The sequence below is a fragment of the Kwoniella bestiolae genome, chromosome 8 (genome assembly GCF_000512585.2).
Source record: "Kwoniella bestiolae CBS 10118 chromosome 8, complete sequence".
In the NCBI taxonomy this organism is placed as follows: Eukaryota; Fungi; Basidiomycota; class Tremellomycetes; order Tremellales; family Cryptococcaceae; genus Kwoniella; species Kwoniella bestiolae.
The window spans coordinates 635091-661390 of NC_089248.1; the positions used below are offsets into that span (position 1 = coordinate 635091).

The window sequence follows — 26300 nt, forward strand, 5'->3', positions numbered from 1 at the left end:
ATCACCCCTATTCATCTCATCACCTTGAACATGTCAACGTCCCCTAGCACATACCTAGTCACCGTCTTCGAAAATGTATCTCAATGTCATATCTCACATTTCATTCCAATACATCCACGAGCACGGGTGAACGGAACATCCACACAGTACCGTACCACATCCAATGGTATCAGCACCAATACCATCTCTAACGATGTGGAATCCTCAGATCCCTCTCTTCGAGGTACTTTCCCATCTCCCCGAACCACACATCAGAGTGCCCCTAGACCTCGTGTTGGGATTCGGTAATATCCTATTCATCAAGCTGGTCCTGTGGGCACCTCACACCGGTGGATGGGCATTATTCAGGATGGGTATAGCGACACCGATCTGTTTGGGGATATTCACGTATCTGGTTTTGTGTCAGATCGAAAAGGATGATGTCACTCATTGGGGAGCGTCCAGCTTATGCTGTGAGTCTCTTTGCTTGGCAAATCGAGGTATATACCCTATACTTAAGACTGACCTTGGTGCTAAAGTCATGTGGTCAATGAGGGTATTAGAGTACTTTGTTTTTTACCCTCCTGAAGAACACGTCCACCGTATCGTCCCGAAATCTCAGATCCACCCACACCCCAAGAAACTAAGCGATGTTCAAAAAGCAGAGCAAGAAGAAACAGGAGAAGAGACACTCGTTCCCGAACCCGTACCTCGACCATTCACTCTCGCCAAATTCTACTGGGGAAGTAGCCTGACATGGTCCTTTAGGGGAATCGGATGGAACTTCCAATGTCCCCTGCCCGCCTCGTCCACCAGTGCTCCCTATTCGCGCGGTTCCTCCAGATCATCCTGGATCAAGGCCCAGCTTAAACCATGGTTCATAATCTACATCATTGATGATCTCTGCAGAGCCCTCAGGAATATCGTCGCGAAAGAATTCTTTGCGGGGGAGGTGCCATATGATTCGCTGACGCAGTGGCAGAGGGGGTTGTACTCTACCTTGGTGGTTTTCAGGGTATACGCGGGGATGGTTCATGCGTGGATACCTTATGGGATTGGTATGTTCACCATTGGATGGATGATGGGTTGGAAGGGAGAGATTTGGGAACCATGGGGTTGGCCCCCTCTTTTCGGTCCGATGGGCGATCTTTGGAAACATCCCGGTCTATCTACCATGTGGTCCAGGGTGAGTGGTTGGTTTTCGAATGCATGGCATAGACACTTGCTGAGCTCCCACACTCACATAGACATGGCACGGCTACAACCGTCGATGGCTCTACGTCCTAGGCTGGGTAGGCATAGGCGAGAATCTCCTTGGACTGACCCACACGGGGGTCTCCACCCATCCCTCCGTCCCGTCAATCAGCGGTTCAGGAACGATCTCACCCTCACATCCCATCCCTTCATCCACTTCTGGCTCTGGCTCAAGTTCGAACAAGACTCTACCCACCCGAAAGATATCCTCCAAACTCATCTTCCAGAACCTCATCAAATCATTCATCACCTTCCTCCTCTCAGGCCTAAACCACGATATCGGCAGTCTAGCCCTAATCATCAAAAATCATCCCCGATCACACCCCGTCTACCTGAACGAGCTTTTCAGACTGACCCCGTTCTTCGTCCTTCAGCCTGTCGGATTGGCGTTCGAAGCGCTCATCAAGCACGTCTACCGATCAAGTAAGAAAAGGTATATCCAACGAGGCATGGAACCGAATTGGTTGATCTTCCTAGAGAGACTGGTGGGGTTCGTATGGACCTGGACGTGGTTGGGGTGGAGCGCTCGGTATTTTGTAGAGGGGATGGTGATGCTCGGTGCGTACAGGAGAGATGGGGGAAGGGATTTGTATTGGAGTTTGTGGGGTGGGTTGGTTTGGGGGAAGTGGATGATTTAGGTTGAAGTGAGGTAAGATACGAGTGATAGGATGGAAGAGAAGGAAATTTGGAGATGATGATTACAGTGGTAATGTATATGGAAATGAGAAGTGGGAAAGTCGACATGATATCGGACTACTGGCAGGATCAATGTACAAAAGTGGGTATACCGTAGTCTAGATCTCCTTCGGAACCCCCATCATATTCTCACGAGTAGGTATACTAAGAGCAATCAGACCCTTCATAGATGTTAGATGTAAATAAAGAGCCTGTTTATAGATGCATATAGAATAGAAAGTTGATCAACTCGTGTGATACATTTAAGATACATAATGCACAGATTGTGTAGATAAATACAAAGGTACAACAGGTCCATCCATCTTTGACGTGTGCGTGAATCCACAACCATATATACAACCGTGCTAGTCCAAGAAAGGCCGTTGATTCAAAGTCCTAGCCACTTCCCAGCTCGTAGCGTGATCCCCATCCATATCGTGCCACATCCAATAATCAGATAACATCCGTGCAGCCGCTCGATTATCGAAACATGCGTGGGGGCTGTATTTGAAATCAGCTCAAGCTAGACGCGTTGTAAATTTGTGCAGCGTAGAAAAGAATACAGGAGAGGAAGGAAGGTCTTGCTCACCCAAAAGCACCTAACATCTCCAGAGCTGTCCTTCGTGAAGGGTGGGAAGGGGGAATCTCAAAGCCAGCAATGAGGATCGGCCATGTGAGCCTGAAAAGATCAAGTGTCAGTCAATCATTGATAACGCATAAACGAGGACGACCATTGTCAACCCATTCACAAGGTCACATCTATTTGAACCCGTACAATCGGACTGTATCGCTTCGGATCTGTCCTTTCCCTATACTCGTTGGTATAGTATTCAGAGGAAAGTTAACCCACCAAGTGATCTTCCCATACAAAGCCAACATCTCACCCGCCAACTCTATAATAGCCTGCGAACTACTAACTACCCTCTGATCCTCGCTCGGGATATTATACACCTTCCTCAACATCCTTATCCTTATCGCATGCTTGTAAGAGTGATTCCCATACTGCGTTCTCGGATGCAACGGCGTGAAGTTCTCAGCTTCGTCCCATATTTTCAGCTCTGACATCAACTCGGACGAGGCTTTGTGGAGTCCCACAAGGGAGGGGTCGAGGGTAGGTAAGGCCAGTTCGGGGAGGTGTCGGTTGAGTGATCGGACGGAGGCGATTAGGTTGCATGCCTTGCGTACAGGACTCTTATCAGCCATGACGAAGATGACGACTAGGTGAATGGGGACTGGACTTACCCTAGATATCATATCTACCATTCCTCTTGAAATACCTGTTCAGAGGTAAGGTGTCAGCTGGAACGTACCGTACGTTTATATCGACAGAAGACTAGCTGAAATAGAATGACTTACCAAACATCCGCTCAACGCTCTCCCACTCGAAATCACTCCTCGACCAACTCTCCGCCTCAAAGAACCAAGGGGTGAAGGCATCTTGTAAGATACTAGGTGCCAACTCCGTCGTCATACATCCAAAGACATCTCGGATCGCCAATTGTTCCATGAAGAAGCGGTATGGCGACAATCTATCCCTCGGAGCATCTTGTAAGATATTTTGAGCACCTCCGAGTTGGTCGATAAGCGATAATACAGATGAGAGGAGATGATGCCACGAGTCGTCTGCTGCGAGGGACTATGGACAAGGAGGAAAGGAAGTCAGCTTGACAGATCATCGATCAAAGGATTCAAGCATTACTCGCACTAGCGATGGTACAGCTTAACAAAGCCGCCAGAACCAACTCTATATTCTCCTTTTCCAATACTTTCGGTTTCCCATCTTTATCTTCCAGCGTCTGTCGGATCAAATTCAATACTTTCACTTTGGCAGATTTCGTTATTCTCCATGCAGCGGCCTGATCATTCGGGTTTGTAGTGTATGTCAGATGGACACCACCTACCGCCAGGATCGCTGAACGGAGGGCATCGGCTGCGGGATTTGTACTGTATCGGTATATCAGTGTCAGCCAAGCTCAGGTATAGGTTCGAATAAGATAAAAAGCAAAGATCATTACTGACCCGGGCAGATGTTTGAATGCCAAGGGAGCATGTACGGTGATCCAAGGGTTCCAAGGACGATGATTTGACTCAAAAGCTATGATTATATGTACGGTCCTCGAGAGGTAATGGCGGATTACTAGACGTTCGTCCCTGTTTCACATTTATCCCACGATCAGCTTATGTTCCTAGTGGGTTCACGATCTGGAATATCATAAAGCTGACTTACACTGTCGGGAAGTATGGTTCGAGGAATGAGCTATCCCACGATAAAAGTCAGTTAAGCGACAAACCCCACGGTGTCGAATGAATGATGAGCTTGATTTCCGGCTCCAGGATGGGATGGAATGAAGCAAGCAATGCACTTACGGATCCATCATCAAACCCGCCCTAGCCTTATCAGGAACCAGCCAATCCACCAAATCACCATTATGCATCCCATCCGCCCTTGTGCCATTCTTATTTCTAAGTGCATCGGGAGGTAGGAAATTCGGTGGCACATGGACTATACCCTGTATAGGACGTATCGGCAAAGTAGTCTTCGATCTCTGATTCTGATTTGATGGTGGCGGAGGGGGTGGTAATGATTGGACATGCGAGGGAGTGGGAGGGTAGGGTTGGATAGGCGGTAATCTGATCGTACCGGGATGAGAGACTGGTGCGGAACGTAGAGGGGATGGAGAAGGTAAGATTGGTTTGAGTTCTATTGAAGATAATCTGCTTTTGCCGTTGGGCTTTTTACTGGAAGGGGGGACGGTACCATCCGGAGTGTTGGTTGATCGACGTTTCTTGTTGCGTCGTCTTTCGCTTTCATCGCCTGATGGCCATAGACACTGATAGGGAGACAACGAGCAATTATATCAGCTCAAGCAATCGAGTCATTCCAGACTAGACTTTTCTGGTGTCGCTCCCCTCTATAGAAGATAGCTGCAGCAGTATTATAGAACTTGCACTCACCTCCCTAGATTTGATCCTGCATTTATCGCAAACAGGTCTCACCTCATTACATTTAACCTTCCTAGCTCTACAAGTAAGACACCCATCTCTTGATCTTTGAGGTTGGCCTTGATTCTGCGGTTGGGAAGTATCTATGTTTTGTTGATCGATCTGACTGTGCAGTATTTGCGAGTGGAGGTGAGCAGGATGGGAATGGTGGGAAGGAACGGGCGGTGAGTAAGGCGAAGAAGTTGAGCCTGAACCGGATGCGGATGATTCGCCGGGTGTCAAGGTGTAGTTGGTTGGTGACATGTTAGGAAATCGCTTTCATGATAGTCGTAATGGGTTTCTTGTTGATGAGAGATGCAGTGGAAAGAAAAGAGGAAGAAGAGACAAGCATCAAGAAATAGCAGTGAGTAGTAATTGATAGCCGAGAAGTGTGCTTATCTCTTTATGACTCTGCTTTGTTTTCATACGAATGAGCGGCAATTCCTATACCCTTATTAGTGAAATAACGTAATATGAATTAGACCGAAGACTACAGTGCAGAATTGATCCCGCTATTCACAGTCACTCCGCCTACAGTAGCACTCGGCTCAATTGATACACCTTCTCGTATCCATTCCTCATATACCTCTGCATTCATCCATCGAACATCACCACAAGACACAGTCAACACCGCATGCGATGAATCCAGCCGCCCCACCACCAACAGGGGCCCACCTCGCCCCAGATGCATCCCCCCTGCATCCCCCCTCAGTAATGCACAATACAAGGATATTGTCGTCCCTAGGAACAGTGAGTGTGCGATCACTGGACTCCAACAACACAACCACTCCCACTAGGATCCACTGCAGGGAAGGAGATATCAACGCTAACCTCATCACTCAGCTCTCAGCATGCTTCTCAGGCTTGATATCAGGTATCCTAGGCCTAACGAACCTGTCCGGCTTCTGCCTCTACCTCCTCTCATCAGTGTTCACTTCGGTTGTCCTCCTGGTACTTAAATGCAATTTCAACGTCAAGCGATATATACCCCAGTCCCACTCGAACAGCTCTCCACCTGGCGGAGACCCGCAGGGAGGCGGGAAGAGTAGAGATTGGAAAGGGTATTGGGCATTGACGGGGATAAATCAGGAGAATCTGTTGGGGTTTTTGTTATTCTGGATAGGCAGTTTTGCGCTTATACATGGTGAGTTGGGTTCATTTCTGGGTTCGGCTTTGGATGCACTGTCAAGAGACATAGGAGGACGCCAATAGGATGTGGTATGATACAGTAACTGGAAGGATTATATGGATTAATGATTTGGGAGGAGGGGAGGAGGGCCGTCCTATCTTGGTGTATCTTCATAGACAGGACAAGATGCTGACTCATGTTCTGTAGTGTACGATTAACTGTCCCCACAGCGGGAAGGGATAGACTACGAGCTGTGTTATATTTATGCATAGAAATACAATTTGATCCGTGACTCATGAGTACTGGAGCATCTAATCTATCGATGGCACGATATAGCGAGGTGTATCGAATATCAATTGATCACTCTCAGCAATGGATATCCCACACCTGTCCTTTTGACCATCCTACTATCATCTTGATCAGGTACCGATCCTACCTGGGTCCACCTGTCCTAGGATTTATAGGTTCCAGAGGACACAGCGCAGCAGCTACAGTCCTTCCCTCTTCCGCTAAGAGATTATACGTCGATGCTGCGTTTCGCTACGTTATCAAAGAGGATCAGCGATTGGTCTTTGCTCCTTTGATATGTACCGTCTCAACAACCCAAAGCCCAGTACGATCAATACTCCTTCCATCCAGAGTCACTATGTATGTCCTCGCATAGTCGTGGTATGAAGAAATAGGGGTCGATACCGAGCATAGGAGAATAGAAGCCAAGATCGCACTCACAGTATCCATCACGTCCAGTTGTATACCCAGACTTGATATGTACTCTCGTATAGGCTTAGGTGCGGGTATGGCTGTCTTACCCGTCCCGAACAGGAGTATCTCTGTTGTTGATGAAGATGTATTAGCAGGAATCTGTACAATTACCCGAATCCCCGCCCAGAATTCTTATGATGGTTCCTCTTCCTCCCTCTACCTTCATTCAAATCCACAAGCAAGGACTACTATACTATCCCTTTCCCCCCTTCCAATGTTTGGTCCCAGATTGCCTCCCAAGATGAACTTACCAGGCCTAGGAACGACCACCTCAAAAACCCTAAACCTCTCAACCCCCCACCCACTCCACATAGCATCTATCTTTCCCTCCCCGGCCAACGGCGGATCCACATCCCAAAGGACCGCCCGCCCACTGTGGAATATACATCCACCTGGAACCACCAGGTTGTCCGAGAGAATAAACCCGCGGGGGGTGAGCTTGTTGATGGCTAGGTTGGGTTTGTCCTCTGAGTCAGGGTTTGGGGCGAGGATGTTTTGGAAGGAGCGGATGGGTGTACGAGAAACATGAGGTAGGCGTGATGATACGACCGGACGGGAGAGGGGAAGAGGTCGGAGGGAGGTGAGGATTGGTCGGATCGCTGAGGATGAGGGACGCATCGTGGTGTTCCGTCTGGGATATTGGCTGAGTGTGATCCGAGATCGCTGTATCTGATTTTGTCGTAGTAGATGAAGTAGACAGTCGTATAATAGTGTAGTCGAAAGACAATGGAATGTTTTTGAAACAAGAAACGATCGAGCTGAACTGAACTGGAGAGTGCGTCATTAAGATTAACGCCTTAGCCGAACTTTTGATACTTTCTAGTAAAGCAGTAGTGAAACTACAACACGTTGCTAATGACCCATTACAATATACCAGGAACATAATAGAGAGGTTCGTATTCTGTCATTACAAGTTCATGCTGGTGGAGGCGGTCTTCTATACCCAGTGCTGCTTCCATGCTCCGTTCATCAGAGCTCATTTGTATTTGAATCGATAATAATACAAGAGTACGACTCTCAAAGGTACAAAATGCGAATGCGGATCATCATTGCGAATCGCAGCAAAGGCACAAACAGGTGGCGAGTCCTCGGGTTGATGTCGGTTGACTGTGTTTGCTACTATAGTAATGTTAGCTGACCGAGGTTGACTGGACTATTCTTATCTATTTATATATATATATATATATACATCTCATCAACTTGAACGATATCTCCCTCTTCCTCATCTAATTCTCTACAATCGCACCACAACGATACCCCCCGAACATGTCGTTCATACCCCTCTCACCCTGTTGTCTGACAGGAGCGAAGCTCACCGGTATGCCCAGAGGAGTATTTCAGCCTGCCGTAGAGGGTCAACGGAAAGTAGCGAGATATCATGCTAAACCCTCTGATGGGGAGGTGGTAGATGGAAAGGTTGCGTTGGTGTTTTTGACTGATGCTTTTGGATTATCACTTGTGAGTGGGTTGGAGTTCTCTGTTCCTCCGCTATGTTAGGATTTTATGAATATATGTTGACCTATCAAGCTCTTCGCACATCCAAACATCATTGACTCTTCAGCTCATATCACTTCTCTGCTCATATCAACTGTCGTCACTCTTAAAATATACACTACGCTAACCATCATTCACACAGCCAAACCCCAAAATCATGGCCGACGCCTTCGCAGACCAACTGAAGATCAACGTCTTCGTCCCCGAATACATCAGTGAGTATCTCCCCACCCATCACTATACGCTACATTCAGGCAAGTCAAACGCTTGAGCTGACGAGATCCTACTGTGACGTATTATTATAGTCAACCCACCACCTGCTGAAGTGTTCGATTCGGTCGCACCCATCTATCCCAATCAATTCCCTAATAGGTCATTTTTCGCCGGCCTGAAGTTGTTCATCGAGGTGTTGTGGAAGACGTGGAGGTGGTTACCTATGTTGTTGTTTCCCAAGAGACAGGTTCCGCTTGCTCAGTCTGTGAGTTCTGGACTCCTTGATGAATGTCTCATCATCCTTCGCCCCTTGACGCCGGATTTCCTTGACACAGCCATGAAAGCTATGCTGACTTGTAATCGCCATACCCAGTCAATCAACGACCTCACCTCGGAAGGATACACCTCCCTAGCCCTAGTAGGATACTGCCGAGGCGGCTCAATGATCCAATACCTCCTTTCCAACCCTGCCAATACCACCCTGGTCGGAGGGGTGATCTGTCACCCAGGAGCGGAGAAGGAGACATGGGGCAAGATCGATAGACCAACTTGGTGGCATATGGCAGATCATGATCAGATGTTTGGTCAGAAGGCTATCGACGGGATGAGGGAGGTTTTTGGGAAGAAGAGGGAGGATGAAGGGGTGGATTTTGAATGTGTGGTTCATAAGGGTATGTCCTGGTCCATCGTACTCTCAAAACGCCGTTTCATACAATTCATTGACGGAAAAGGGTCTCTCGACTGATATCTTACTTGAGGGATCGTAGACACCGTACATGGCTTCGCATGTAGACCCACACTCGATCACGAACCTACCAAGACTGCTTTTGAGGAGGCCAACACTTCGGCTGTGAGGTTTTGCAAGAAGTATCTGCTCGGAGAGTTTGAAGACTGAGTATCGATAGCTTTGAGAAGTCACTAGATTCATGCTACGTTTCGTTGAATTATACCTATAGGGGGAATGAGAAAGTATGGAAAGAATATGGTTATCATCGATTGTTTTCTACAAAGATATATGCTCCCTTCCTACTTCAAGATTTGTATATTTTGGGTGATGATGGTATGTATTCGGATATGAATGAAATGAGTATGGACAAATGAGATTACTGGAGACTCGTGAGTGTGTGAATGGGCAGGACGTAGATTTGGGGTAAGTATCACCATATCCTAATCAAAGGATGTGTGTCTTCTCCTCACAACGCACAGCGCATTGATCCCCTCGTTATAACATCTCGTGGTTATTCGGTTCCGAACAGCAGCTTGAGATCTCGATTTAGTTTTAGATAATACCATGCCAAGCACAGTTATCGCGAATGAGCGTACGTACCTAGATCTGAGACATGACTCACGCTTATCAGACCTGCATCTCAGCTTGTGTGAACGGCTCTCAGTGTATACATATATATGCGTATGACTACTGACTGATTGCAGCGATCCCCACTGATATGTTCATATCATATAAGACAACCATCAAATACGATCCACCATGTCATTCACATCCTTCTCGCCCTGCTGCGTCAAGGGAAGTATCTTACCTGGAACCCCTAGGGGCGTGTTCGAGCCTCCATCCGACTTGGGGCTGGTGCGAAGGAAAGTGGGCAGATATCATGCGACTCCCTCCATCCAAAGTGCAGGGGAAGAGGTAACGACGAAGAAGAAGAAGAGAAAGGAGGAAGTGGCGGTGGTGATGTTTAGTGATATCTTTGGATTACAGATTGTAAGTCTCTATTTGGGATTGGATCTGAAAAACAAGTGCATGATGTACCTAAATAGCTGATGATATCGTCATCAACTCGTATCTGAATGTAGAACAATTGCAAGATCTTAGCTGACATCTATGCGGATCAACTGGATGTTCACGTCTTTGTACCAGATTATATCCGTGAATTTCAAGTTGTGCTATCTTCTTCTTTTGTGCCGTGATGGCATACACTGACGACTGACTATGGATCACTTTGTCGTATGATTTGTTAGCATACCCTCCACCCGAATCTGCATTCACCAACGTCGCTGAAAGCTATCCCGAGGAGCTCTCCAATAGATCTTGGATTGCAAGTACCGTCGAATGGATTAAAGTAGGATTGAAAGTTTGGAGATGGATACCCACGTTTTTATTCCCTGGTAAACAAATCAAACTTGCCGAATTGGTAAGTCTGAGTCCACTTGTGCAACACGAATCGCGAAATACAGTATCTCCAATCCATCTCCGCATCTCCTGCGAAGCCACGACCGCTTAAGTCACCCGTCACCCAAGTGACCTTCACCATGCTGATAATCTATTCCTCTTGTATCCCATAGGCTCTCAACGACCTCCTCAAAGAGGGATACACCACCCTCCTCCTCATAGGTTATTGCAGAGGAGCAACCATCATCGAATACCTCCTATCCTCCTCGTCACCTACAACAAGAGAACTCATCAGATGCGCGGTACTTAGTCATCCCGAACCGAAACCCAAATTGTACAAAGCGATTGATAAACCGACGATCTGGAATATCCCAGATCACGATGCGTTTTTCAAGTCTCGCGAGGTCAGGGAACTGAGCAGGGTTATGGGGAAGAAGGTAAAAGATGATGGGATTGATTTTACTTGTTTTGTGCATAAAGGTGAGCCGGCAGTGGGAATTTGATCATTCTTGATGTCGGACTGATTGATACCCTATGCGTTGTTTTGTATAACTTAGACACAATTCACGGGTTCGCCAATAGACCTGCCTTGGGACATGAACCTACCAGGAAAGCTTTTGAGAAGGTTTGCGCGGATACTGTCGATTTTTTCAAGAGATACTTGGAGTGATATGATACATGATACAGTACCGAACAGCGTAGAGAAGACAGGTATCATGCATATGTATTAAAACACCTGCATGAACATGGGAAAATCTAAATTAGCTAAGTTACCATAAGGCACCGGGGACGATAAAGTTAATCTCATGATAAGGATTACGACCGCCCTTGCTCTGGAGTACTCGTATCTCGTGATTCGTCATGATCTATTACTCGTACCAGCAGAAGATGGTAACTTATGCGGAATGTACCAAAGAGGACATGGACGATTCTAAATCTTCTGATCGTGATTCATATTGCAAGTGCAGACCATTCATTGCGAACAATCCAACCTTCTCAACAAACTCTCACCGGTCAGTATCAGTATCAGTATCAGTATCAGTATCAGTATCAGTATCGAGCAATGTCATTCATCAAGCTCTCGCCATGTTGTCTGAGCGGGGGGATCCTAGCGGGTGAACCGAGGGGTGTACTGGAGCCTGAGGGAGATCAAAGGAAGATAGCGAGGTATCGTACTCGAACTCGACCTTCTTCAAGATCTGCCTATGACAATAAGATTGAGCGACAAAGGGACAAGGCGATTGTGCTGTTCACTGATCCTGCGGGATTATCAATAGTGAGTGAGTGAATTACTGTATCAACGCTCGTTCGGTGACAATCATATATACTGAGGTACAAGTCAAGAAAAGATGATATGCTGATCATACAATTCGCACCGTTCGTAGCCTAATCCAAAGATCATAGCCGATTCTCTATCAGATGCCTTGGGATTAGAGGTCTTCGTTCCGCAATATTATCGTAAATTGTTCTTCTAAGTCCTATACCGCTAGCGTCGCACCGACCGCTAAATCTCCAGTTATCAAAGCCAAACAGCTTCCATACCAACTCTTCGACGGTATCATGCCTCTCTACCCTGAGCAATTCGCCGATCGAACATGGTATCAAACTATCTTCATATGGGTTGTCTTTCTGTTCAGAATATGGAGGTTCATCCCTATGTTGATCTCGCCAAGCTCGCAGATGCCTTTGGCCCAGGATGTGAGTGAACGTCATCGCATCGTACTTCTATCCTGTGCTGCGTTCCGAGTCGTATTTCGAATAAAAACTTGCACCATGTAAGATATACTGTCCACCGGTCCGCTGATAGACTTTTGAACATCCAGGCCCTGATCGATCTTCGTTCCGAAGGATATAAAACCCTAGGAGCGATAGGCTACTGTCGCGGCGCAGCAGTGATCCTCCATCTCCTCCACCAATCTGCAACAATAGACGCTGCAGTCCTATGTCATCCCTCGCCCGAACGCAAGACCTACTCATCCCTTGAGGGGATGCCTACGTGCTGGCAATTGGCTGATCCGGGGTACGACCCATTCATGAAACTTGATGAGATCGCTTTTCTAAGGAGGGAATTGGATAAGTTGGGAGGGGAGTGGGAGATGGAAGTGCATAAGGGTGAGTGGGATTGTACGATACATCCTTAGAACTGAGTGAAGGGGGTACGCTGTACCTGGGGAGGGAGACGGTACAATTACAATATACGGGAACTCATAGGAGAGGACAGGACCACTGATAAATTCTCTGTTGGGTTGGACTAGACACAGTGCACGGGTTCGCCAGTAGACCTATGATGGATCACGAACCCACCAGACAGGCGTTCGAGAAAGCTCATCAGAACGCTATTGCATTCTTCTCGAAACATCTTCTCGGAAAGGAGTGAGAACTGCGATCAATGCTTTACCCATGAACAGTCACTTTCTTGGCTTATAATGTCTCGTTCGTCGGATGATAATTGCTTCTTTAGTCAAGTGTCGACTTTCTGATCTTGCTGTTCAAAGGGACAGAGGTTTTTGGATGTTTGGACCTGTATATGTATGTGATCGGCTCGCATCGTATTCGATTGGGACAGTGAATTGAACGAAGTAACGCATGGCATCTCACTTGTGGCTGTGAGAGAAAACCAAGTTAGCAAACATACCCCGTGGGAATACGTTGAGCCAGGAGATATCTGCAGTGAATCTGAGCAATCGCGGTATCGTCATTCATTATTCAAGTATTTTGCATGGGATGATGTGTATCATACGGTATAGAGCAAAGTTTTTTCAGGCAGAGAGGTATAGGTATGAGAAATCGATTCTCTTGTTGAAAATGATACGGAAAATCCAGTGCAGTCCCGATAACCTATCAAAGACCATCGATCGTGCTCAGGCCTCTAGCCTGCGCATCTTAAGAGGTTTTGGATCCGACGTTCTCGCCGAATTGACCGATGTAGTTTCCGGGAGGGTTGTATTCGCCTATCACATCACCACAATATCCATGATCAGCCTGGCTCAAGGGGGTCAACTAATATGGGATGAAACCATCAACTCACACATGATGTAAAGGGAATCCTACGGGACATAAAATCGTATCATCAGCTTGACGCTCTGTAATTTCAAGAACAAACAGACAGCTGGCTGAGAAAACTCACAGAGCCTACACCACTGAAGATGGTACCGTCCGCACAAGTGACAGCAGCACATCCGATCTCAGTAGTAGATTTCCATACGACCTGTAAGGTCAGGATAACGAAATCCGAGTCAGCTTCATGGATCCCTGACTCGTCAATTGGGGGGCAGATAGCTTACCTGAGTGAAATGACTGTATTGGGGGTTGTTTGGGTCGTACTCGGCTATTATAGGACAGAGGATCTTGTCAGCTCAGAAAGCTCAGGTCGTTAGGATTGAACGGTAGCTAAGAGAGCAGACTTACGAGCCTCAGCAGCCCAAGCGTTGAATCCATCTGTAATGCTATATCCACCACCTGCTCCAGCGGCTCTACGGGACGAGTCTCACGTTAGCTCAGTCGACTTCAATGGAACAGATAGCCGAAGATCACTTACAAGTTTTCTCCGTATGGACCGTTCCTAGCGATACTCAGAAGTCAGCACACCGTCGATGGGAATTACTGTAGGTAAGTTAAATGGCCAACTCACGTATGTTGCATATCACAAGCGGTTGCATGAGACTTAGCATAGTCTGCCAAAGTGGTACTCCATGTGACTGGACCGGCACCTATCATAGCGATCTCACATCAGCTCACCTATTGCATCTCCGTTATTAGTGGGAAGAAGGGACATACCGTATTGAGCTCTGAAGTCATTGTGCAATTTGACCAACAGATCAGCATCAGGATCAGAAGTTCCTGATTCGCTTGAAGTAGAGTTCGTAGGTTGAGCGGCCAAGTTGGTAGGTACTGCTGCGATTGCCGAGGTAGATGATTCCGGGATGGTTTCCACTTGAGATGATACCGATTCCACTGAAGTAGGTACGGGTGCCTCGGAGGTTGAACTGGTAGAAGTGACCTCGACGAAGGTAGGTTCCGCACTGGCAGATGGATCTTCAATTACCAGTGAGGTGCCGTTCCCGGTACTCGCTGAGGGAACTACCTCTGCGATGGAAGTGGAAGTGGAAGTAGGGGTGGGCAAGACGGTGGTACTTTGAGCGTGATGTCTGGTGTACCATTGGGTGACTGTTGATACAGTGTGATTTTGGTGAGGTCTGCAATGAGGTGCAGCATGTACTGATACCGAGAGTAAGGCGAAGAGGAGTGAGGAGGTGAGTCGTAACATTGTAAGTTTCGTTGAATATCGTGTGTCGTCAAGGTCTGTAGATGTGGATGTAAGAGATGGTCGTGAAGAAGAGAAATGAGGAAAAAGAGTGTAGTAGTTGGTATTTATGGACGTCAAGCCCTTGTTCTTCAGTAAGGAGGGAGTGTATGTGGGTAGAGAAGAAGGATGAGAAGGTGAAGAAGAGAGAAAAAAGAGAAAGACGAGAAGGGGCTATGGGGTTTTATAACAATAAGAATAGTCGAGTAACATTAATCATCGGATAGATCGAGACATCTATTCCAAACCCCCTTGTATCATCCATCGTTGTATAACCTTATACCATGGTGACGAGTGATGAGTGATGAATGATGGTTGTCTAGACTCTGAAGGTGATTGATTGACTCACCGATAAATCTTCAACTTAGGAACCATCACCCATCCGTTTCATCTTTCATCCTGCATCTTCCCTCTCAATCTGTTCCTTCTCCTTCTCTCGCCAAGTGTCTCGTGCGTTACGTCCAGCGTACTGTAGCATCAATGTTTTTAAGAATCACGTCCAATGCTCACGAGATGACAGCATTCAACTTGAATCTTATTGTTCTAGGCTCGAAAAGTGAAGTAAACGTGAAACGTAAACGTAACACGAACACGAAGACACGAAACTTTAGCCGGCTACAACGTACAATGAATTACCCCACAACCCGTAACCAGATCTTCTCTTCTCCTGGCTTTCTCCTTGATTCCCCGTTCCTCGTTTCAGATGTAAGTTAAATACTCCGAAACACTCTCTACATCCGATCCGCGATTGATTCCAAGAAGAGGTCCGTGCGTGACAAGATTGGGTTGCATGAATTGATTGATTATATAGATTGATTACGTTTCATCCCTTTGAGCGACTGGGTCCGTGCGTGATTTGAGCTTGGTGCTTTGTAACGAGGTTCTTTCAAGTGCGTTCCTTGTGAATGATTGAATGATTGATTGATTGATTGATTGATTGATTGATTGATGGATTGTTCAGTTCCGGGTGACATGGTATTGGTAACGGAATCGTCATACAATGCTGCATTGCATGTGAGAGTTCTGCATAGTAGAGAGCAGAGAGGAAGTAAACATGCATAGGATCCAATGGATGCCATCTATGTACAGTACGATACGCACAGCGTAGCGAGAAAAACGAAGGTAGAGTAATCTACAATATATGTATGTATTGTCCCAAATGTACGTTTATGTGTATGTATGTGTATATGTATAATCGAGGGGGGAGGGAGCCAAGAAAGAAGAGAGAGTCCGTTCATATAATTTCGAGAAGCCGTTATTCCAATCCCAATCCCTGTCATACCCTTAGATCCATTCATCTTAGCCATTCCATTCCATTCCAATGTCTTGACCCAAACCATATTCTGTCCTAAAGGAGAGCGCGAAGCGGTCTTACCTCTTACCGACATTCTGAGCGAATGCACCTATGACGTTTCCCCGAGGGTAATACTCGCCTGTAATCCTCAAAACCAAGTCAGTCATTGGTCATCTCGTCAAACGAACAAGATAACTCACACATCACGTATAGTTGACCCTACCACCGGAATGACACAACATCAGTCAACGTCCCACGTCCCACGTCCTGTGTCGAAGGAAAGAAACGAGGAGACAGTACTCACAGCCAAACCAGTATTGGCCCCACAATTTATAGCCGCGCATCCAATCGTGGTAGTTTCCTTCCATACGACCTTGACGCGCAGCGTTAACAAACTACCTACCTCTCTTTTCGAGATGGACTCACTTGGGTGAAATGACTATACGTCGGATTATTCGCATCGTACTCGGCTAGATATTAATCCAAGTCAACCGATCAGCTGCTGCTTGTACGACAGAGCAGGGCGAAGAGAGCGGATGCACTGTTCCCTAGGATCGTAGTGATACCATCTACAGATGATGCACCACACTCACATGCTTCATCCATCCACATCTGGATTGACCCGATGATATCGATAAATCCATCTGTGCCTACTGCTCTGTAACGTTGCTGGTACATTAGCATCTCACGCACTCCAAGAAAAGTGAGTGACTTGTATAACTCACAGGTTCTCACCGTATGGTCCGTTCCTAATCAAATCATAGCACCACACAACATCAGTATGATCTAGATGCAGGTCAGGCGTGATCACTCACGTATGAGTCATGGAAGCACAAACGCTCGCATGGGTATTAGCGTACCCAGCCAATTCATTACCCCACGAAACGTTTCCGGCGCCTAGGTTATCGACGGAACATCTAGTCAGCATCAATATACCCCACATTGGACCTTTTACTTGAATGATCTCATTCTCCATTCCCCATCTTTGGTCGTCAAGAGAGCCAGTCTCAAAGGAGCTGGAACGTGACGGAGGAACAACGTACCATACTGATTTCTCCAAGAATTATGACAATCCACAAACTTCCTCTGATCGTCATCCTGCGGTGCCGACGTCGGTATAGGAGCCTGGGATGTCGTACTGGGAGCGTTGGACCATGAGTTGGTCCATGATGATTTCCACGAAGAGGTATGTACCACCTGTCCGCCAGAGGTCACAACCGCGTTTGAGGAGTACCCACCGGCAGTGGATGAGGAGTATCCGGTGTTGTATGCTGAGGGTGTTGGAGTGGGGGCTACGGGGGGTGCAGAGGTTGGTACGGCACCTTGGTCGGTTTGGCCTGCTGGTGGTGCCGAGGATGCTGGTGGAGCAGCGGGGGGTTGATATGATGATGTGGCTGCGGGAGCCGCAGCTTGGGAGGCCGAAGATACAGGTGGTGTATACCATTCAGTGACTTCTATGTATTTTGTCGAATAGATTGTGGGGCGTTCGTAGCTTGAGCTGGCGGGGGGAGCGACAGGTGGGACATTGGTTGACGAAGCTGCTGGTGGCTGGTATGGTTGAGATGAAACTGGTGGTGGTGGTGCTTGGTATGGTTGTGACTGAACTGGTGGAGCCTGATACGGCTGAGACTGAGCAGGTTGACCATATCCACCAGCAGGCGCCACAGGTGAGGTAGTAGCAGGATAAGAGTAAGAGTACGAATAAGAGTAAGATGGTTGACCACCGCCACCACCCCAACCGCCTTTCCCTCCCCACCCTCCTCCACCACCACCTCCCCAACCACCACCTCCTTTCCTACCTCCACCTCCACCCCATCCTCCATACCCCTCTGATCCAGCTTCAGAGTCCTGCGAGCCTTCATCCTCTGACGGAGGGGTGAATAAACCTATTGCAGTATTCGAGCTCGGTTGGGCAGCACCACCACCAGCGGCAGGAGCTGGAGCCGCGTCGAAATTGCCTGCTTGAGATTCGGGCGTCCACAGGCCTATGGCGGTAGGTGCCGTAGAGTTGACACTCAAACTTTGAATGGTTGGTTCGGTTGCGGTGGACGATGAGAGGGAAGGTTGGACCTGGGCTCTACTTCTTCGCTGTTTACCTGCATGTCGTCTTCTAGGATGTCCAGATGGGTGAGCGGAAACAGAGATGGAGAGTATCGTAATGAGCAAAGAGGCGTAGAGGAAGATCGAGCGCATATTGATATCGTCCTAGAGGATGAGATCAAACCGGTTGATACAATATGACTAATTACTCAACAGGAGGGAGGAAGAAGGTGTTTTGTCATAGGTTCAATCGGACTGGTCCAAGTGCGGAGAGCGGAGAGGAGGAAAGGGTTGTCCTCAGCTTGTTTCGCTTGTATGCGGTTGAATTGAGTCAAAAACGAAAAGAGAGTTATAAGATCGATTCGATCAACTGTGGGTACGCCGATGAACAAGAACAACGATAAAATCCAGTGCAAAAGAGATGCGGTGAGTATAGTGTAGTGATAAAGAATGAATGGATCTAGTTCGTATAGTGAGTGTAGAGTGATCTATCTATCTTGACCAGAATGACGATCAGATTGTGAATTGTAGATTGGTGGGAAAATGATGATATTGAAGTAGGTAGGATAATCAAGTATAAAGCAAGAAATAAAGGCGATGTATGAGGGGAAGGGGGGTAAATTTCGATTTTGATTCGGGTTAATAGATTTTTATTGAGTACGATTATTCATGTTATCGTTCTTGGAGTTGGCCTACGAATCTAGTCTTATTCGAGGGCTTTGGTCAAATAATCAGTACGATGATTAGCTTCAATCGCAAGGAAGGGGTCGGTCGACAGATCATCGATCCTTCTCTCCTCTGGCATTGCAAATCCCAAAGGTCCAAAGGGATATCGACGTGCCAAGATCTGATTGGGGAGTTTGTTCGGGCTTTCAATATTGGAAAGAAAAGCTAGAAATTGATCCTTTGTCTTCGATTCTCCTGCTAAGCATAGAAGCTTGATGGTCCGTAACGCATATCTTTGAGTGACTGGTAGGATCAGGATCGAGCTTGATTGCCTGTCGGGTCACGGATGAAAGGCGACTTGTATCCCTGTGCCTTTTTAGTCGGTTATAATGTTAGTATTGATTGTTATGCTACTGTATCAATATCAATCGAATGTGATCCGTTCTGGGCCGTCAATCCGTCTCTTGTTGAGCACCGTTACCATCTATGATTGTATCGATCAAAGGCAAGATTTCATATGAGATTTCATATGATAGGACGGTCCAAAGGGGAATCCGGAAGTAAAAATACATGAGTGTATTGGTACAAAGGAAGGGTAAATATCATACTCCAACCCATTTGTACAACGTGACTTTCTGTGAAGCACAAAGTAGCATGAAAGGTCTGTCAGCATGGTATATAGATATAACGGGCAAAATTGAGGGAGCGGAGATCAACTCACATTTATTATAGGTTTCTGAACCAGCTTCTTAGCTACTAGCGTTATCAGACATTTATTTACCTTGGCTTGTGGGAGATCAGGTGGCGTGACCATGTCCTTCACTGACGAGGTCACAGAGATGATCAGCTCATGTCGTGAACAGTCGTACAACTTAAGGTTGAGCTGACTCACGTGATATACCCTCAGGATGTTCCATCAGCTTCATGATCACTTTCTCCATCCGCATTCTCTCGACCTGTAAGAGTCAAAATGAAATCAGTCAATCATCTTGGCAATTCCCGTACAGGTGAAAGACCAAGCTGATTACTCACAGGTTCACCGCCTCTATACTCCAACGGTAAAGTATCTATTATACCTGAAATTTCCAACTGCCCCAATAAACCAAATCAGCATGCCACCCCTACTCCAATGAAAGGGACCACTCACCTCCCTCTTTTTCCTAGCAGCAGCAGCCCCAGCCCCTTTCTTGGCGGGTACACCTCCAGAAGGTTTCCTCAATCCCGTAGCAGCAGGTCTGGCCTTAGCCTTCGGAGGGGGGACCGGATCATCTTCAGAGAACGAATAGGCAGTTGCGTAGGTCATATCTGCTGCGTTATTCGCCGAAGAGGATGTTCGAGAGGGTGCTGAGGTTGGTGTAGGGGGTTGAGCAGAGGTTGATGGTTGTGGAACAGGGTCTTGGACTGCTCAGATCCAAAGACAACTGAGTGAGCTTACAGTGGAGAGATGTTTGTGTGATGGGGAATTACATACCTTCCAACGATTCCATCCTTGAGAAACTCTGTTCATTCGGAGCCTACTCATACCATATATCAGCTCCTATACCCGACATAGGTGGTTATATCTATAGCTGAACGCTAGAGATCACGCACCTGAGGCCACTCCACACAAAAAGCATTCATCTTCAAAGCGTACAAATACCCCGCGAACGCTTCGTTAAATGTGCCCAGCGCATCGTGAAGAGCGGTCATCTGCTGTATATTCGAAGAAAGCGTTGCCACCTCATCCGAGAGATCTACCATCGCTCCTGTCAGGTGATCCAGGCCAGAGGCTGAGGAGGTATTTCGGTCGGTTGATCTAGCGAGGGAAGATAGGGAGCCGGTTGATATTCGACGTAAGGGGTGAGGTGGAGGCATATTGTGGTGGTTAGAGAATCAGCTGGCGATGGCGATATCGGTAATGTTACAAGCAAGTTTGATCGGTCTTTCTCCTTTGACTGAGTAATGTCGTATCGAGTGGGTCTCAGTATTCGTATAATGCTTAGTTACATGTATTGTTGTTGTTGTTGTTGTTGTTGCTGTCAAAATGTCCAACTTGAACATTGATCGACGCGACCCACAACATGAAAATCACGCGTGTAACTTGAGTCCAGAAATATGCCACACTGGCTTACCCCGCTTATAACACCGCTGCATACGACCTCATAGATGGTTTACTTGACTTCTTTTCGACTTTTTCGAAATCACAACGTACATGTCAAAATTAGCTGAATGACATTGTGAGCGACATCAGCTTCAACATCACACATATCGCACACAGCTCAGCAGACCAAACACAAGCAGAAGCATAGTCAGAGTCAGAAGAAGATTGACTACAGGAAATCATCAATCATTTCGAACGGACATCTTGGTTTAATTGGCAGTACATTCCGAACCATGGCATTTGCGTCGTCCTCAACTTCATCGGTCATGCGATCGACCAGGCAGCTGGTCGCTCCATCGCTATCGGGTCGAAATTTACCCCGTAGTAGGAGGAATATATTGCATGGTGAGCTAAACCCTTGTCCATGTCTTTGATCTACATCAGTTCAGCTAACTCTCGTAACGATAATGATCAGTCACTCGACCATACTCAGCAGCAGCCACCCTAGCAGAATCCCCCAACCCATCCTACCAACAACCTCCATCGTCCTCTTCCTCATCCTCGTTCCCCCCACAATCGCAATCATCATACTCCAGACCATCACGATACGAGCGCCCCACCCCCCGATCACTTACTCCACTCGAAGCTCAATCATTCTTAACCACTCTCCTATCCTTACCGTCTGACCGACAATTCTCTCCCGACCTATCCCTTCAGATCCTGACCCACAAATCATATCGCTATTCCCATTCCATACGTCACTTAAACTCTCAGGAGAGCTCTTCGATAGGGAACGAACCGCATAATTCCAGATTATCGTTCCTCGGTCGAAGGGCTTTCCAAACTTACTTGTCGATGTTCATACATGATTCGTTCCTCCCTTCAAGTACGACCACACCGCTTAGGCTGGACGCATCGGATTTCTTAAAAGGGAAGAGCCTGGAGGAGAGGTTGGATGGGCTGAGGGATACGAGGAATTTGGGGAGGGTCGTGGCGCCGCATTGGAATGTTGGGGAGGTGGTTAGGTGGGATAGGAATGAGGTGAGTTGCGTTTTGGGCATTGGGTTTGAGATCGATTCTGGATAGTGTCTCGGGATATCTTCTTGTCAGCAGAAAAAAATATCTCAGGAGGCATTCAGAGGATTCATTCGCCGTTTTGGTGGTATCCCTCGTCGGTCAGATAGCGTGGCCGTTCAACCCAGATTTCCCTCTCCTTCATGTCATTTCACGTCAACTATGCTTCGAATCGGTTCCTCTTCATTGTCTTTCCCCCTCAGAATACGATTTTCAATATGGAATACATTACTGATTCCCTTCTGAACCACAGACGTCCCGCGAATCAGGCGATGCCAAAATCCAAGGGATGGCCGTCGAGTCCATCCTAGGCGCAATCTTCACGGAATTCGGCTCACCAGCCGCACAGAGAGCATTCCACCTGCACATCTTACCGCATTTCATACCGCAGCTTAGGGATCCGAGGTTGATCGAGAGGGTGTTGGATCAGAGGGAACAGATTGAGAAGGTTGGGAAAGGGATATTGAGGGTGTAGAGCATGAGGTTGTGTAACCCATTGAAAGGAAGTATAGTAGTACACATAGGCTTGGAGAGCATGATGTTTATGTTGCGCATGAATCACACACCATTGCATTGCATCGATACAGCTATGGATTGTTGCGATTCGCTTCACCTCAAGGTTATCGTTGAGATCGCAGATTTTACTATATCATCTCGCCCGTCATTCAGCGAGAGATCCAACGTTACTGATTAGAATCGATCCGTTACCTTCCGATCAAGTGCAGAATGAAACCCCTCAATGTGACAAAACATCCTCTTTCACTTTGAAGTGATCGAGTCCAACACGATATACCCTTGTCGAGGTAAGGAATGAGATGTACAAACGTGCAACGTATAAGTAGATCTCACACCGGTTGGCGAGTGCAAGTGCCGCAACAATGTCCAAGCCATGCGTTGCATAAGATCCATGCTCATCTCACTCCCTACTACAAGACCCATTCATTCCGAATATCTTGTCTATGGTATATATCAGAAATCGCACTCAATTAACCAATGACGATCTTCTCCTCATCGTCGTTGAAAGAGTATTCGGGGACCTCAAGGTTCAAAGGAGCGGGACCACGTCTGATTCGACCAGAGATATCGTAGTGGGAACCGTGACATGGGCAGAACCATCCTCCGTAATCACCTGCTTCACCGATGGGGACACAACCCAGATGCGTGCAGACACCCAACATGACGAGCCTGTGAGATGATCAGAAGAAACGTTAGCTTTAGTGTTCGTCGAAAAGGCGAGATATGAGAACATGGATCAATGAGGGGGCAATGGAGGGGAGTTGTCGTGAAGATAGATTGCATGTTGGGGATGAAGAGTGGTTAGAAGATTGAACAGAAACCCACCACTCAGGTCGTTGTACTCGGTCGTCATCCTTCTCGGGATCTCTCAAAGATTTGACATCGACTTGGTTGGCTTCGTCGATCTCGTCAGAGGTTCGGTGTCGGATGAACACTGGCTTTCCTCTCCATTTGACGATAAGGTTTTTACCTGTTGACGGGACATTATGGTCAGTCTATCTTCCTCTGAATGATGGAATCATCTCCGAATCCTTCGCTCTACTCTCTATACTCTGGCTGTTCCAGTCCCTGTATTTCCGTTCCTCCTCTTCGATCCGCCTTCTCCCTCCAGATCGCACTTGCCACCTCCCCATGTCATAAGAACAACTACTCACCCTCTGGAATAGCCCCCATCTCAACTTCAATCTTCGCCAACGCCAAGACATCGGCAGACGCAGCCATATTACTCAAGATGTCCGAAACGGTAGATTTGATACCTGATGCTCCGAGCACACCCAACCCGCCGACCATAAAGTACGAGACTGTTCTGTTCAATGGTGCGCTCTTGGCTTTGTAAGGTGAGAAGTCGGGTACGCCAGTGGCGGACGCTCGGGGGATACCTGTCGCTCCTGCCATTGGGTGGGCGACGGATCGGAGTGGGGTGGAGGAGAAGTGTCGTTGTTGGAAGGATGAGGAGGTTGGGAGGGCTACGTGGGGGGATAATGGTGTATAAGTCAGTTCGAATTTTATTCGTTATTTAACCTTCATCTAAAGGCGATGGATCTAAAGCTCTTTCCTGATCCTCATCCTGATCTTTTCTTTTCTTCTCTCTTCTGATTATGAACAGCAGACGGCTCGTTCCGCTGAAACCAAACTTGTACTTTGAATTGTTCACGATCTCACCACTCCCCTCTCTTTCTCTCGATCCCAACTTGTTTTCCCATATATATTCTCTTCATCACCCTGATCAGATACACTCATACTCACCATTGGTCTTTCCTACATGTCCCCTCGCACCAACTCTAAAAGCGAAAGCCTGAGGTACATCCGATCTAGCCCCAGCGGCACCATGTCCATGACCGTGGTTTCCTGAAAGTCCAACTGGAACGGAGTTGTTGATCCTAGGAGCGAATGGTACACCCGAGGCGAGTGTCCTGCTTGTGGGGAGGAGGTTTATTCTGCTTACTGCAGCCATTTTGGGTATGTCGAGGGGGATGAGATGTAGGTTGGGGTGAGATATGGTATCAACTGCTATAACGATATAAATGTGTTGGTCGTTACTGGTTCACTGGTGGTTTACTGGTTGGTGTATCAAATCGGAGCATCGTTGATTCGTCGGTTCATCCCACCATACACATCACCAGATGACTAATTCCGGAATATTCCGATATCCCCTTGAGTGTGGCACTGGTGTGCCATTTGTAGCTTTCTCACGGTGGACATACACGGACATGAGCCTGTAGTGACCCTGCCAAGCCCGTGCGCAAGTGATGATGATGGGTGATGGCCCGGTGAAAGTGATGATGCCGGGAGTGATGGGAGTGATGGCGTGGATCAATCATCGTTGTCCTTGGTATTACCCCCCCCATCCTTTCGATATTCCTCATCTGCATTTATTCTCTCATACTCCTTTCGGATTGTATACTTATACATATACAAACTCATCTCTTCCTATCCATTCTATCAACTTCACCTCATCTTGCCACCCACATATCTATTCAATCAAGAATCACGCCAAGACTCGAGCATCATGACTGCTAATCCCGATTCCAGACCATTACCAGAAGGCTGGATCACCCAGTAAGTACTTCTCACCTTCATTGTCGGACATCTGGGTGGGTATGATGCTGATACTCCTTCGCCTTGACAGGTTCAACGAAGAGTACAAAACATGGTTCTACGTTAACAAGAACTCACCCGGTGGAGCAGCTTCACAATGGACTCAGTGAGTCTAGCGATGGCGATTTGCCACCTACTCTTGGCATTTTCACAGCCCTCATACTTTTTCTTTCAACCCAGGAGAATGAATATTGTACTGATGCATGGAACGTGCGATAGTCCAGCAGATGATCAGCCCTCCACCCAATCCTACGCCCCGCCCTCCGGCGCACCACCCACTCGAAACACATACGAGGAGAAACGAGATACCTCCTCATACGGGCAACAATCATCGACCCCTGAACCGTACCAACAACAACAGTCTTACGCCCAATCGCCCGCTCAAGGGTACGCGTCCCCTCCTCCCCAGGAGAAGAAGAAGGGTCTGGGAGGATTCTTATCCAAACTTGGTGGAGGGAATAACAGACCTCAACAAGGGTATGGTGGATATCCCCAACAACAGCAATATGGTGGGTATCCCCAACAGCAACAATATGGCGGATACCAACAGGGATATCCCCAACAAGGGTATGGAGGGTACCCTCAACAGGGTGGGTACGTGCAGCAACAGCCCATGTATGGTAGACCCCAAAGACAAGGTATGGGTGCTGGAGGTGCGGTGAGTAACGTCTCTGATTCGTCACCTACCCTTCGTACTATCGCACCTTCTATAACCTGGATCACAAACTGACAGATCTGGGTTCGCATCGGTTTAGGCCGCCCTCGGTTTGGGTGGTGGTCTCTTAGGTGGTATGATGATTGGTAACATGATATCCGATGTAAGTTAAAACTATAATCGATGATAAAGTACGATGCTAACCTCGCTTGACTTGACTGTAGGGCCAAAATGACGCCTACATGGACGGATACGAGGATGGAGGAGGTGGTGATATGGGTGATATGGGAGGTGACTTCTAGGTTTGCTTCGTCTTCTCGCAAGCAGACGCCAGAAGCTCAATCTGAATCTTATTTTCATTCTATCTTATCCATTATCTTGCAAGTGGTCTCTTTTAGCTCAGAATGCGTTGTAGTGTTCCCGTTTGTCGAGGTTGAATATACACGAAATATACACAAATC

General features: G+C 47.3%; 13 protein-coding genes across 13 annotated transcripts; 7 read left to right on the forward strand and 6 right to left on the reverse strand.

Moving 5' to 3' along the window:
- Window positions 1-163: 163 nt before the first annotated feature.
- Window positions 164-1871, forward strand: I302_108824 (uncharacterized protein; the record flags this gene model as incomplete). The annotated part of the gene is made up of 3 exons (XM_019194550.1): window positions 164-452; window positions 519-1165; window positions 1227-1871. The coding sequence occupies 3 exons, from the start codon at window positions 164-166 to the stop codon at window positions 1869-1871; spliced, it is 1581 nt and encodes a 526-aa protein (XP_019043386.1).
- A 402-nt stretch (window positions 1872-2273) lies between these two features.
- I302_108825 (uncharacterized protein) lies at window positions 2274-5154 on the reverse strand (the record flags this gene model as incomplete). Its single annotated transcript, XM_065870736.1, has 10 exons — window positions 2274-2409; window positions 2498-2587; window positions 2759-3084; window positions 3151-3185; window positions 3265-3544; window positions 3612-3852; window positions 3928-4059; window positions 4136-4165; window positions 4276-4739; window positions 4864-5154. The coding sequence occupies 10 exons, from the start codon at window positions 5152-5154 to the stop codon at window positions 2274-2276; spliced, it is 2025 nt and encodes a 674-aa protein (XP_065726808.1).
- Window positions 5155-5529: 375 nt separating this feature from the next.
- I302_108826 (uncharacterized protein) lies at window positions 5530-6102 on the forward strand (the record flags this gene model as incomplete). Its single annotated transcript, XM_065870737.1, has 2 exons — window positions 5530-5640; window positions 5734-6102. 2 exons carry the CDS (start codon window positions 5530-5532, stop codon window positions 6100-6102), a joined length of 480 nt encoding a protein of 159 aa, XP_065726809.1.
- Window positions 6103-6451: 349 nt separating this feature from the next.
- Window positions 6452-7399, reverse strand: I302_108827 (uncharacterized protein; the record flags this gene model as incomplete). Its single annotated transcript, XM_019194553.2, has 3 exons — window positions 6452-6559; window positions 6749-6849; window positions 7033-7399. 3 exons carry the CDS (start codon window positions 7397-7399, stop codon window positions 6452-6454), a joined length of 576 nt encoding a protein of 191 aa, XP_019043389.2.
- A 648-nt stretch (window positions 7400-8047) lies between these two features.
- I302_108828 (uncharacterized protein) lies at window positions 8048-9383 on the forward strand (the record flags this gene model as incomplete). Its single annotated transcript, XM_019194554.1, has 5 exons — window positions 8048-8239; window positions 8418-8490; window positions 8581-8753; window positions 8862-9159; window positions 9256-9383. The coding sequence occupies 5 exons, from the start codon at window positions 8048-8050 to the stop codon at window positions 9381-9383; spliced, it is 864 nt and encodes a 287-aa protein (XP_019043390.1).
- A 591-nt stretch (window positions 9384-9974) lies between these two features.
- On the forward strand, window positions 9975-11283 carry I302_108829 (uncharacterized protein; the record flags this gene model as incomplete). Its single annotated transcript, XM_019194555.1, has 5 exons — window positions 9975-10205; window positions 10298-10370; window positions 10463-10635; window positions 10787-11093; window positions 11171-11283. The coding sequence occupies 5 exons, from the start codon at window positions 9975-9977 to the stop codon at window positions 11281-11283; spliced, it is 897 nt and encodes a 298-aa protein (XP_019043391.1).
- Window positions 11284-11676: 393 nt separating this feature from the next.
- I302_108830 (uncharacterized protein) lies at window positions 11677-12990 on the forward strand (the record flags this gene model as incomplete). Its single annotated transcript, XM_065870738.1, has 5 exons — window positions 11677-11889; window positions 11999-12071; window positions 12139-12311; window positions 12437-12725; window positions 12869-12990. 5 exons carry the CDS (start codon window positions 11677-11679, stop codon window positions 12988-12990), a joined length of 870 nt encoding a protein of 289 aa, XP_065726810.1.
- Window positions 12991-13496: 506 nt separating this feature from the next.
- On the reverse strand, window positions 13497-14880 carry I302_108831 (uncharacterized protein; the record flags this gene model as incomplete). Its single annotated transcript, XM_019194557.1, has 8 exons — window positions 13497-13564; window positions 13642-13660; window positions 13741-13821; window positions 13898-13941; window positions 14022-14086; window positions 14152-14175; window positions 14245-14323; window positions 14391-14880. 8 exons carry the CDS (start codon window positions 14878-14880, stop codon window positions 13497-13499), a joined length of 870 nt encoding a protein of 289 aa, XP_019043393.1.
- Window positions 14881-16287: 1407 nt separating this feature from the next.
- On the reverse strand, window positions 16288-18403 carry I302_108832 (uncharacterized protein; the record flags this gene model as incomplete). The annotated part of the gene is made up of 8 exons (XM_019194558.1): window positions 16288-16349; window positions 16411-16429; window positions 16515-16583; window positions 16637-16680; window positions 16804-16868; window positions 16936-16959; window positions 17026-17107; window positions 17254-18403. The coding sequence occupies 8 exons, from the start codon at window positions 18401-18403 to the stop codon at window positions 16288-16290; spliced, it is 1515 nt and encodes a 504-aa protein (XP_019043394.1).
- Window positions 18404-19518: 1115 nt separating this feature from the next.
- I302_108833 (uncharacterized protein) lies at window positions 19519-20770 on the reverse strand (the record flags this gene model as incomplete). The annotated part of the gene is made up of 7 exons (XM_065870739.1): window positions 19519-19551; window positions 19638-19738; window positions 19809-19872; window positions 19949-20005; window positions 20064-20317; window positions 20388-20430; window positions 20507-20770. 7 exons carry the CDS (start codon window positions 20768-20770, stop codon window positions 19519-19521), a joined length of 816 nt encoding a protein of 271 aa, XP_065726811.1.
- Window positions 20771-21289: 519 nt separating this feature from the next.
- Window positions 21290-22545, forward strand: I302_108834 (mitochondrial 54S ribosomal protein mL57; the record flags this gene model as incomplete). Its single annotated transcript, XM_019194560.1, has 3 exons — window positions 21290-21401; window positions 21472-22037; window positions 22324-22545. 3 exons carry the CDS (start codon window positions 21290-21292, stop codon window positions 22543-22545), a joined length of 900 nt encoding a protein of 299 aa, XP_019043396.1.
- A 511-nt stretch (window positions 22546-23056) lies between these two features.
- On the reverse strand, window positions 23057-24540 carry I302_108835 (ubiquinol-cytochrome c reductase, iron-sulfur subunit; the record flags this gene model as incomplete). The annotated part of the gene is made up of 4 exons (XM_019194561.1): window positions 23057-23255; window positions 23412-23556; window positions 23741-24052; window positions 24333-24540. The coding sequence occupies 4 exons, from the start codon at window positions 24538-24540 to the stop codon at window positions 23057-23059; spliced, it is 864 nt and encodes a 287-aa protein (XP_019043397.1).
- A 555-nt stretch (window positions 24541-25095) lies between these two features.
- Window positions 25096-26141, forward strand: I302_108836 (uncharacterized protein; the record flags this gene model as incomplete). The annotated part of the gene is made up of 5 exons (XM_019194562.1): window positions 25096-25145; window positions 25216-25290; window positions 25404-25842; window positions 25940-26002; window positions 26064-26141. 5 exons carry the CDS (start codon window positions 25096-25098, stop codon window positions 26139-26141), a joined length of 705 nt encoding a protein of 234 aa, XP_019043398.1.
- Between the last annotated feature and the right edge of the window lie 159 nt (window positions 26142-26300).